Source organism: Nanorana parkeri, unplaced genomic scaffold (genome assembly GCF_000935625.1).
Source record: "Nanorana parkeri isolate BGI_ZX_2015 unplaced genomic scaffold, ASM93562v1 scaffold86, whole genome shotgun sequence".
In the NCBI taxonomy this organism is placed as follows: Eukaryota; Metazoa; Chordata; class Amphibia; order Anura; family Dicroglossidae; genus Nanorana; species Nanorana parkeri.
In genome coordinates, this window is record NW_017306354.1 from 2,339,011 (window position 1) to 2,350,319 (window position 11,309).

The window sequence follows — 11,309 nt, forward strand, 5'->3', positions numbered from 1 at the left end:
GGGCGCAGCCCCCCCCCCCCCCCCACACACACACACACACACACACCCGGAATGCCAGGCACATCATTTCTATCCTGTTCCCAACCTGTTAAGATCCTGGAAGGGTGCAACCAATCACACAGCAGTTTTCAGAAATGCTAGGTGAACTTACGTGCCACAACTTGCAGGTCTAGAAGGCAGGTTCTGGATCCCATAAGGTTGGATGATACACACTGATATCTTCCTGAGGTTACGGTGCTGATGTTCTTCAGGAGGATTGTTCCTTGAAACTGGTCTGTAAAAAACAAATATGCACAACAGTAGTGAATGACAAGCTATCCAGCAATAGCATGAGAGGAGGACTCATTTCGCTGAAATGTTATGGTCACAAAATTACCAACTGATTTACGAACAACGCGGGAACGCTCAATTTTGCAAAATTTTCGTGAAGATAAAACAATCTGCTCTTTTTATTTATTCACAGGATGTGTATTTAGAGGGTATATTAAGAGCCTAGTCACAAAAGCCAGTCTGCTGCAGTGCAGTAACCGGGTACGCATCAATATGCATCGTGTCGCGTGTTAACATGAGTTGCATTAGGGCAGCCCATTCATTTTATTGGGTTGCCCAATGTTCCCCAATTGACCAAAAATTGTGCATGCAGCATTTATGTCATTACAGCACTGCAGCACACCTCCCGGGCGTGATGAGTTGGGGTGGCATTTAGAATGAATGACTCCCCAACGCACAGTATGAAATGTTACTGCAACACAATAGTGTGAATAGGCCTTTGGGGGAGTTTTGTTTATTTCATTTTAGTGTTTGCCATACATTTTAGGGGGTGGATTTATAAGCAATTTGCAGAGCCATTTGCCCTGCAAACTTGCATTGGGCCACTAGATGGAGCTGAGGAGTTGATGAGACATAATTGTCAGATAGCAATACTGTGTGTAACAATAAAAAACATGATAATACAGATAAAATTAATAATAAAAATTAATGAAAAATAATAAAAATAAATAATAAATATAAAAATAAATAATAATAATAATATACTGTGTGTGTATATGTGTATATATAATATGTATAGTAATAATTAAATAAATAAAAATAAAAACATATTTTTTTTCCCTTTATTGTCCATTTGTAAGCTCATATTAAAAAAAGAAATAAGTAGGATATGTATTAAAACAGTTTGTAAAATAAAAGCATTTTTAGATTTTAAAAATATATATTTGTATTAACTGATGCATACTGATGCTAAGTTTGGTCTGGGCCTCTTCTAATCATTTACAGGTTAAAGGAGAACTATGGGGTTAGGGCTTTTCCCCATAGTTCTCCTTAGGGTAACAAGAGGACACAAACTAGCATCCTCCCGTCACCCTAGGCTCAGTATACCGCGAGCTGTAGCTCGCGGTATACTGAGACGCCGCAGCGGATCCCGACAATTGTGCCGGGATCCGCCCAGCTGCGTGACTGACAGCTGGCTCTGCCTATCTAGAGGCAGAGCAAGCTGTACCTGCCCCCTCCCCTGTCCGTTCCGCCAGTCAGCGCTGGCGGATCGGAACGGGGAGGGGGGGAATCCAGCCCCTCCCCTGTCACGGCAGAGAGCCGTGACAGGAGCGAGAGGTGAGCGAACGCCGGTATGTGTTTGCTCACCTCCCGATCTACTGAGCCGACCTGTGACAGTCTCATTGTCACAGGTCGGCTAGAACTATGAGGCGAGTGAAAAGCACCCGCCTCATAGTTCTCCTTTAAGCATAGGCGGTTCCTATTTTTCGACTAATCTCCATAATATTTAGGACTCACATCAGGTGTATTGATAAGCACAGGATGAGATAAGGGAACATAGTAAACAACTGCTCTCTATGTGCTCAGTTCACACCACACATGTGCTTGTAAGACGCCACAGCTAGTCAATGCACGCCGGTGTTTCAAACACACTGGGGGGGAATTTATCAAAGCAATTTGCGACAGTTTTAGTCTCTTGGCAAAAAGATTGTTTTTGATGTGCAAATCTTTTTAGCCGCTCCTTTTAACATGTGCGCCCGTTTTGACCAGAGCTTGCACTATTCTCCCGATTGCATGTGTTTTGTGAAAGTTTGCAACCATTTACATCTGCACTTGTCCTGCGGCTGTCTGAAACTGGAGCATCACCTAACAAAACAATCGCTACCTAAGAAGTCTCCATGACCACTTCTTCAAGAAGCGATGGTTCAGCTTTTTGCCCGGAGTTACGAGTCTTCTTTCCTGCAGTCTATTTAATCTAATTTATGAACAACATTACACTAGTATCATATATCTGGCGCAAATATATCCCATGCGACCATATGCGAGATCAAACACTCGCAATTGCTATGATAAATCCCCCCCGCCCCCGCCCCCCACTGTTTTATGTAACTCTCAAGAAAAATAAAATTGATAGATTGTTATGACACATTTTAGAGCAGGTGTACCATGCATTCAAGCAGCAGTGCGTTGTACAGAGCATAATACACTCCTGCTGGTGTGAATGAGCCCCAAATAAACAAATGAACTGACTTTTTTTTGACTGACACAACTGTAATACACACACTGGCGTCTTTGGGACTCTCCTAGATGTCTCTTGTTGCTTTAAGAACCTATATATCAAAATGCGAATTGACAGACTTCTTTTTATAGCCGACATATGCTGTTTATTGGCAATCCGCCTAAAATGATTCAGCGTCGCAGCTGCGTTTGTTTCTATGATTTACTTCAAAAATGACATTTTTTTTTTGTTGTCATTCTTTTATGCAGATAAATATTTTTAAAAGCCAAATATATATATATATACAGGGCTCGAAAAATCCACTCGTCCACTCGTCTGTGACGAGTGGACGGTGGAGCCGACGAGCAGCTTCCCGGCCGGCCGTTGTAGTTACACGGCCGGCCGGGAGCTTAACACAGTCAAGTGATCGGGCATCTCTAGGGACACTCGATCGCTTGTATGAGCAGCTGTCACTGCCGTTGCCGGTCCCGAGATCCGCTGTGCCCGAACTCCCTTTGATCTCCTCTCAGTCTGTAACAGGTCCCGGCCCCGTCCAGCGTTACATGGACGAGCAGTGGCGCCGTCCCTGGCAGTCCCACGTCATTCAGGTCCGCCTCCCTCTTCGGCTTAAGCCGCAGCCCAGCACTTGTCTGGCATTCCAGCAATCAATCCGGATGCCAGACACTGCCTGCAAGTCTGTGTGCACCTTCTCCAGAACCGTACTTCTCCCCCATCCACTCGGCTGCAACAAGGATCTAAGAAACGTGCAGCTACAATGGTGGATCTTCCTCTCTCACCCACAGGGGTTTCTCAGAACCGCAAGTAGTATCTTTTTACTCATCTGCTCATATCGCTCTGCACACTGACTTTAAACAAGTTCCTTCACTAACTGAGTTGTCATAATGTCACTCGCGGCTCCCTGCAGGGATTCCCCCCTCTGCTGTTCCGATCCTCCAGCGCTGACTGGCGGAACGGACGAGGGAGGGCACAACGGGCTCTGCCTGTAGATAGGCAGAGCCAGCTGTCACTCACACAGCTGGGTGGATCTCGACAGTAATGTCCGTCTCGGCTGCGGTGATCTCAGTATATAGGGAGCTGTAGCCCGCTATATACTGAGCTTTGGGTCACGGGAGGACGCTAGTTTGTGTCCTCCCGTGACCCCTAGGAGAACACTTACCCCGTAGTTCTCCTTTAACTGCAGCAGAGAGAAATCAAGTCCTCTGCCCTGCTAGACATGGCTGTGCTGTGTGACAGAGCTGTGTAGATCTCAGGTCTAGATTGACAGAAATAATGACAGTCAGACATTTAATGTTCTTCAGAAGGAAGGCGACTGCAGCCTATGTACAGTATTTGCCTCTTGAAGGGTTTCCTTTAATACATAATTAAAAAAAGGAGATGGTTTTTCTTGAAATCAATGAGATCTGCATTTTCTATTTATTATTACAATTTGGTAGATGACAACGAGATCATAAAACGGAAATATATTTCTGCCGGCGTTTTTTCCGCCGAGTGGTCAATTAAAAGAAAAAGCTGCCAGTAACAAGTGAAAGGCAATTATTCAATCTCCGTCATATCTATTGGCAAAAAAGGAGACGCTTAAATCATAAGGTCCACTAGGAAATAAATAACGTCACGCAAAGTCATTACACACCGCGTCTCGCGGATGATTTATGATTCGCTTATACTCATTCGTTTTACGCCACGCAAGCTAAAACACCCCCTGAGGCAACCACAAAAAAATTACGTTGAAAAAATTGATCGAAAAAATATTTGAGCATATTTATTTAATACAGAGAAAGGACAGAGTATGTTTACTATAACCACAACTATGAATGAACAGGAGGGGATGTAGATCACTTCCCATTCATTCATAATTGGGGATATAGTACACATACCAGGTCCTCAAATATCTACAAACACTCAGCGATCACTGATCACCGACTGCTTGTACTGCTCTCCTCTCTGACACGCTGTCACAGGAGGCTGAGCGAGCGGTGCAGGGAGGAGAGCTCAGCCTCCTGTGACAGCGCGGGCTGTCTCCGCCCACACACCGCTCTTCCAGTGTTCTATCACAGATTGTGACTGCATTGGAATGTGTGACCGTCAGCGGTCACACATTCTAACGCAGTCACAATCTGCGATAGAACACCGGACTGTGATAGCAGGCTGAGCGGTGTCGGAGGAGAGACGCCGGCTGCTCACAGCGCTCTCTTCCCACTGCGCTCGGCCGTCTGACACTTTCTCTCCTTCCCGCTGGGACACAGAGCAGCGCGCAGCGGGGAGTAGAGAAAGCAAGGATGCACCTCTGTATCGGCCAAAAAATGGCACTTAAGGCATTAAGCAAAAAGGGAAATTTTCGGCTGAAATGTTTCGGCAGCCGATATATCGGTGCGTCCCTAATATTTACAGCAATGCAGAATGGCACAGGCTATAGAGGACTACACATCCCAGCAATACTTTATACAACTATAGCATTTCTGTATAAAGTACTGCTGAGATTTGTAGTCCTCTATAGGGGGGGGCCATTCTGCATTGCTGCAATGCAGAATGGCACCTGCTATAGAGCACTATAAATACCAGCTGTACTTTACACATCAGGCTACAAATAATAATTGTTTTAATTAATTATTTACCCCCCTCACCTCTTCTGCTGTTTCCTGGTGGGGGATTCAGGCTGTGTCCTCACAGCCGTCCGATGTGCCTGCACCCTGCAGGGCCGTCTTCAGATGTCCTCGGCTTGCGGCTCTCTCCTCGCAGGACGGGCCCCCCCCCATCTCTGCGCCGGGAGTGTCAGATGAACGGATGATCCGACACTCCCGGCAGAGACAGGGTGCCTGCCGGCCACTGGATACCATCCATGCACAGGCCAGGACTGTGCTTGGCCCCCCCAGGCTGAGGCCTTGGTGCGCCCGCACCGGCCGCACCGGCGGTAGTTCCGCCACTGGTGAGTGGCCATAACCACGCGTTCTCAGTGATGTCACCGGTCTCTAGTGAATGGAGAGGTTGCGTTCTCAGTGATTAGCAATTGTTGATTGATGCTTGATGATTCATGCAGTTCAATAAAATATTATTTACAACTTCTCTTGTGGTGATATTCATGTGTAATTCAAAGATACATGTATCTAATTCTATGACTATTGCTGATTAGTATATTAGCAAACCGTATTTCAAACATTCTCAATACATTCATGTGGATAAGGATATACACATAATTGATCCTTTCTAGTACAGGTATATTACTAATTGATGAGTCCCCTACGCGTTACGCCCAGATAGGCTTCCTCAGGGGGATATATTCACTCTGTATGTTTGTATATACCAACTTCACAGTGCTTAAGCAATCACACCCACTGCTATGTTAAGCTTTCTCAGCCGTAGTGAATCAGTATAAAGTATCTTGTTTCCTATGTGTCGATCCGTGTGTATATCTCCGGGGGGGGGTTCCAAAAAAAATCTTTAGGAAACAAGATACTTTATACTGACTCACTACGGCTGAGAAAGCTTAACATAGCAGTGGGTGTGATTGCTTAAGCACTGTGAAGTTGCACTGGATTCCCTGTGCATCTCTGGTTCCGCCGGGTGATACTCTGTTTCAGAGTAGACGAAAGTAACCCCATCACCCTGGAGGGGGATGAAAATCCTTTCCAGGATCTTGCAGTCTCGGGTTGAAATAGTCGAATAGAAAGATTATTGCTGAAAGTCGGTATATACAAACATACAGAGTGAATGTATCCCCCTGAGGAAGCCTACCTGGGTGTAACGCGTAGGGGACTCATCAATTAGTAATATACCTGTACTAGAAAGGATCAATTATGTGTATATCCTTATCCACATGAATGTATTGAGAATGTTTGAAATACGGTTTGCTAATATACTAATCAGCAATAGATTAGACACTAGTTTGCTCACCTTGCGTTAAGGAGGCCGGGAGAATAGGACCTTCCACCTTCTCCCAAAGGTAGGTGGGTCTTGGTATTCCCTCCTCTGAGCTGCACGATAGAGTAATGTCGCTTCCAATGTCCAGGGAGCCCTGAATGTTGCAAATGGGATCAGAGGGAGGCACTAGGAAGAGGCAAAAACACAAATGAAATCAGTAAAACACATTCTCGAAAAAAGTATTGTAGTCCCTTAAAGTGCAATTCCAAAACACAAGCACAACAATATTAGAGCTGTGAGGGGTTAAAGGATTACAACCCTGGCTTCTGTATTATATGTTAATGAAGTTAATGAGAGAAACACAATCTACAAATTTAGGTCCTAAGTCTTTCAATAAGAACGCATCACTGTGAAGGTGCTGAGAAAAACCTGGAATCAGCTGTGTTGCCAAACAATTAAAGGGTAAGAAAAACATTTTTAGGAATTTGTTTTTGTTATGCTGTGTGAATAGGAACACATAACAAACATATAGAGGGGTTTTCTCAACTTCGCAAAAGTGGAAATACACGTTAAGCTATTTTAGTATATGCAGGAACTAGGTATGTGTGTACTGTTATTTAATTGTATTCTCTCCCCGTCAAAAGAAAAATGTGGGCCCACTGTTGGGCTGTAAGGCCTCTGTAGAGGCTTACCTGTCTACTTTCCAGAGCTGGAGTTAATTGGTGCGGGGCAAAGTGGGCAACTGTCTACGAGCCTTAAAAATTACATGTGGCGTCCAGATGTATTTGCAAATATATGCAACTAAAACCTCTTTTTTTAACCTGAGAAGTTGAAACAGAGTAATATATATATATATCTAATATACTGTGTACACTGAGTGGCCAGATTATTATGACCACTTGACGTTTGTAGGCAAATTAGCTATAATTTGGCGCTGAAGTTGCTAGAGGGCCAGACCATTATAAATAGGGAAGCGGGTTGTTTACCACGACAGTAGAAGTGATTTGTTTCTGAAGATACGGGGAAACAACGCGATGTAACAGCCTTTGAACGTGGGATGATTGTTGGCGCTCGGAGCCATGGAGCGAGTATCAGCAAAACAGCAGAATTCGGTAAATGTTCAAGAGCAGCTGTTGTTAAAGTGTTTAAAGACCGGACTGTCAGCCGAAAATCTGGGTCTGAACGTGGGAATTGTGGCCGTCAGCGACTAGTCAATGTTAGGGCAGAACGGGGGAGGGGCAAGACTGGTACAAGACAACAGAAGGGTAACAGTGCCATGTCAGATTCCTCGCATCACCTTTCATCATCTCGTGGAGTCACGAGGCGGCCCAACAAAGTACTGATGGGGTGGTCATAATAATCTGGCCACTCAGTGTATACCCATCATCATTCTCTCTCTATCTCTCTCTCTCTCTCTCTCTCTCTCTCTCTCTCTCTCTCTCTCTCTCCACACACACACACAATATGTATACAAGCACTATTTTATTGCCAATCTTTCCATGGAGCGCAGTCTATCTTTATACTTTGACTTATCTCTGCTATCATCAGGCGGTCATAATAATCTGGCCACTCAGTGTATATATATATATTTGCTGGCAGCTTTAAAGTGATAGGGGTTCTAACTCTTCCCTACGCTGTCCAAACTAAGACTACATACAAGTTTTAGCTATACATACAAATAAATGTCCATTCCTTAGACTTTCCATCTTTTTATCAAGCCCTGATGAAGGAGTTACCCTTTGAGCCCCTAAAATATGTTGATAGTTATAAAAGCTGCTTGAACCTCTCTCTGAGGTAGACTTATTTTGCACTTCAACAGCCTGATGTAGCTCTCCAGTCCTTATAATTTCCTCACTATTAGCCCAAAGTGGCCTTGAAGGCCCTTTGGTTTGGGAGATCAGCCAGCCCAGTGTTTAAAGGCTCCACATCACCACCACTTCCACACCACCAGGTGGAATTGGCCTCCCACCTATACTTCACCTTTAAAGAGTTTTATGTGTTTTAGTGCCACAGAGCAAAGCCCAGGAATCTGCCTCCAGTTGTGTAACTTACCTAAAACGGTAAATCCCACCACGCCAATGTTACGCAGCGCCCGGTCGGGGAAGTTGTTGACCATGCACTGGTAGGTCCCCGTATCTGACAGCTGGGTGTTGTTTATATAGATGGAGGCGTTGGTGTTCGGCATGGTCTGCATAAATCCGACGCGGCCCTGGAACTGCGCCGCCGTTGTGAAAACCTGCCCGCCCTGGTAGATAATGATCTGGAAAAAAAAGATAAAAAAAGTAGAACGTCAAATTCTCATTTGTTTTAAAGGCCAACTCCGAGCTTCTGTTCCCCCACTGTGTCCCCCCCCCCCCCTTCACGCGCAGCAACGTCACGCGCATGCACAATGATGTCACAGTGGGGGTGTCATCCGGTCTCTGCCCACCGGGTGACACCCAGCCTTCGGGGATGCCCCTGTGGTGTATTGCGCAGCGCTTTACAATGTAAGGAAGACATTACAATTACAATACAATTCAAGACAAGATGGTAAGGAGGGCCCTGCCCCTGAGGGCTTACAATCTGAAAGAGGAGGGGGAAGTGATACATGAGGAGGTAGCTGTGTTTGGATGAATTGTTTGAGAACGTGATGGTTCAGTGGTTAGGTTGAGGTGGGATAGGCTTCCCTGAAGAGATGAGTCTTTAGGGAACGCCTAGAGGCAGTCAAGGTGGGAGATAGACGGACAGGTTGGGGTAAAGAGTTCCAGAGGATGGGAGAGACTCTAGAGAAGTCCTGGAGGCGAGTATGGGAGGAGTTGACTAGGGAGCTGGAAAGCAGGAGGTCTTGGGATGAGCGGAGTGGTGTAGCAAAAGTACCTCGTTGGACAGCTGCAGATTTATGCAAAAGCTCCTTTTCTGGGGGTAGGTAGAAGAAGCCGTTATGGAAGACCTTTTAAACCCTATATAGTGCTCTTTTACCTGCTCAGGCTGGTTGGCATTGGACAGAGGCGTCACAGTCCAGATGATGTTGAGGTTAGTGAGCGCAGCACTGGTGGTGAAAGTGCATAGGAGTCCCGCCGACTGACCCCGGGCCACCTGTATGTTCTCCTTGTCTATGATCACCTGCAGCGCCGTCACCAAACCTGCAAAACATAAGGCAGGACACCGTCTGTAACCTTGTGACTCCGAATGCATCATCGCTCTCAAGTTCCTCTTCACACTGCCGCTAAAACGCACATAATGTGCTTATTGTGTGTTTCCGACTTGTAATATTACACTCCGTACAGAGGAGAGACGTCTATTATACATATCAAATTATGTGTGCGCTGGGATATTGTGCGATCCCAGCTCGGGATAATTGTGGCCGCTGGTATTTTGAGCACGATTGGCACCTATGGGTAATATAGGAAATACAAACAAAGGTTATCAAGAAATGATTTGGTCGTCTTCTACTGTTTCTAATAGTCATTCCCCTCCCTTTCCATCGTGTACAGATCATTTAATCAATCAAGATCCCATCTGCAGTTCTTCAGCAGACCTATGCTCAATACAACACCCACATTGGCAAATGTTACCTTACATTCACTTCATGGCCTCATTCACATGAGAAAAGGCCGGCACGTACAGCTCCGTGCTGCGTGCACGTCCGTATCGGGCAGCTCCCGGGAAAGGACAGGTGCTGCGTGTGATTAGTATGCAGCCCCTGTCCTTCTCTATGGGACTACGCGGCCGTACGCCGCCATACGCTCACCCCAAGTGCATGTTTGTAAGGCCTTGTTCACACCAAGCGCAGAGCAGAGCAGTTGCAGAAAGGATCTAAACTGCATCCAATGTATTCCAATGGTATTTTTTGCTCCAGTTCACATCGCAGCGTGCAGTTCCAGAGCAGGTGAAAAAACTGCAGCAGGCCCTATTTTACCTGCTCTGGATCTGCAAACGCATCAAAAACGCATGCAAATGCCTGGAACGCACTGAAAGCCCGTTTTAAACTTTTACACGCGTCAAAAAGACTAGCGTGCGTGTGCAGAAACCTGACCGGATCCGCTCTGCATTTGGTGTGAACAAGGCCTAAGGGTGCGGGTGTCCTGACTCGGACACAGACGGGATCCATCCTGTCAGCGTACGAGTACCGACACCAGCACGGACGCGCAGGGCGGCGTAGGGCCGCAAAGTCCCATAGAGAAGGACAGCGGCTGCCTGCTAATCATACGCAGCACCTGTCCTTCCCAGGAGCTGCCCGATACGGACGTGCACGTTTCTCGTGTGAATGAGGACTTAAAGTAGAACTGTGGCCAGGCTATGATCATTCAAATATCGACATCTTATCAAGCAGTAAATCACTCCTCACTGACCTCTATAGTCGCAGTTACTGCAGAGGAATTCAGTTTCATTTCTTTTCAGCAGATTATTCTTCTCAACCTCCCAGCAGTGACATGGCAGCCTTCTAATATCTAATGTAAACACAGGGCAGGTGCACAGGAAGAAGGGAGAGCAGAACATAAGCTGGGAGCCCTGCTTGAAAGCTTTTACTACTTTTATTGTGATTTTGAGGATGAATTGCCCCACAGTACCTGTAGCTACAGAGGTCAGTGAGAGCTTCTTTTTTTATGCTTGGTAACAATTGGTCCATCCTCTTAACCGACCAATGACCAGAGGGAGGGGCCAAAGAGGATTTTTCTAACTGAAGTCATTATTAGAATATTAGAGCTCCACTTTTTTGGGGCTCCTTTATAAGGTCTGCCTAGTGGTGTAGGAATAGTAGTAGCAGAGCTGGTAGCTGAAACCAAGCCCTGTGGGGAAAGAGGGCTCCATAGGACTTTTCTAGCCATGTCCAAAAAGTTGTTCCCATCCCCATCCAGGAGGCGGGGAAGATACTGTGCAAGTTCTCTCTGCAGTTTAGGGGATTTAAAAGTGAAAAGGCAACAGACAGGCCTTACTTTTCTGGAGAAAATGCTGCTCCCTTGGA

At 45.9% G+C, this 11,309-nt stretch overlaps 1 protein-coding gene across 1 annotated transcript in view; it reads right to left on the reverse strand.

Moving 5' to 3' along the window:
* IGSF11 (immunoglobulin superfamily member 11) overlaps window positions 1-11,309 on the reverse strand; it is an 18,504-nt gene that overhangs the window by 3,017 nt on the left and 4,178 nt on the right. Inside the window, exons 3-6 of the mRNA XM_018552381.1 lie at window positions 9,323-9,486; window positions 8,417-8,624; window positions 6,398-6,550; window positions 152-274 (exon numbers count right to left, since the gene is read on the reverse strand). Of these exons, the coding sequence (XP_018407883.1) occupies window positions 152-274; window positions 6,398-6,550; window positions 8,417-8,624; window positions 9,323-9,486 (648 nt within the window). The remainder of the gene's footprint in view (window positions 1-151; window positions 275-6,397; window positions 6,551-8,416; window positions 8,625-9,322; window positions 9,487-11,309) is intronic.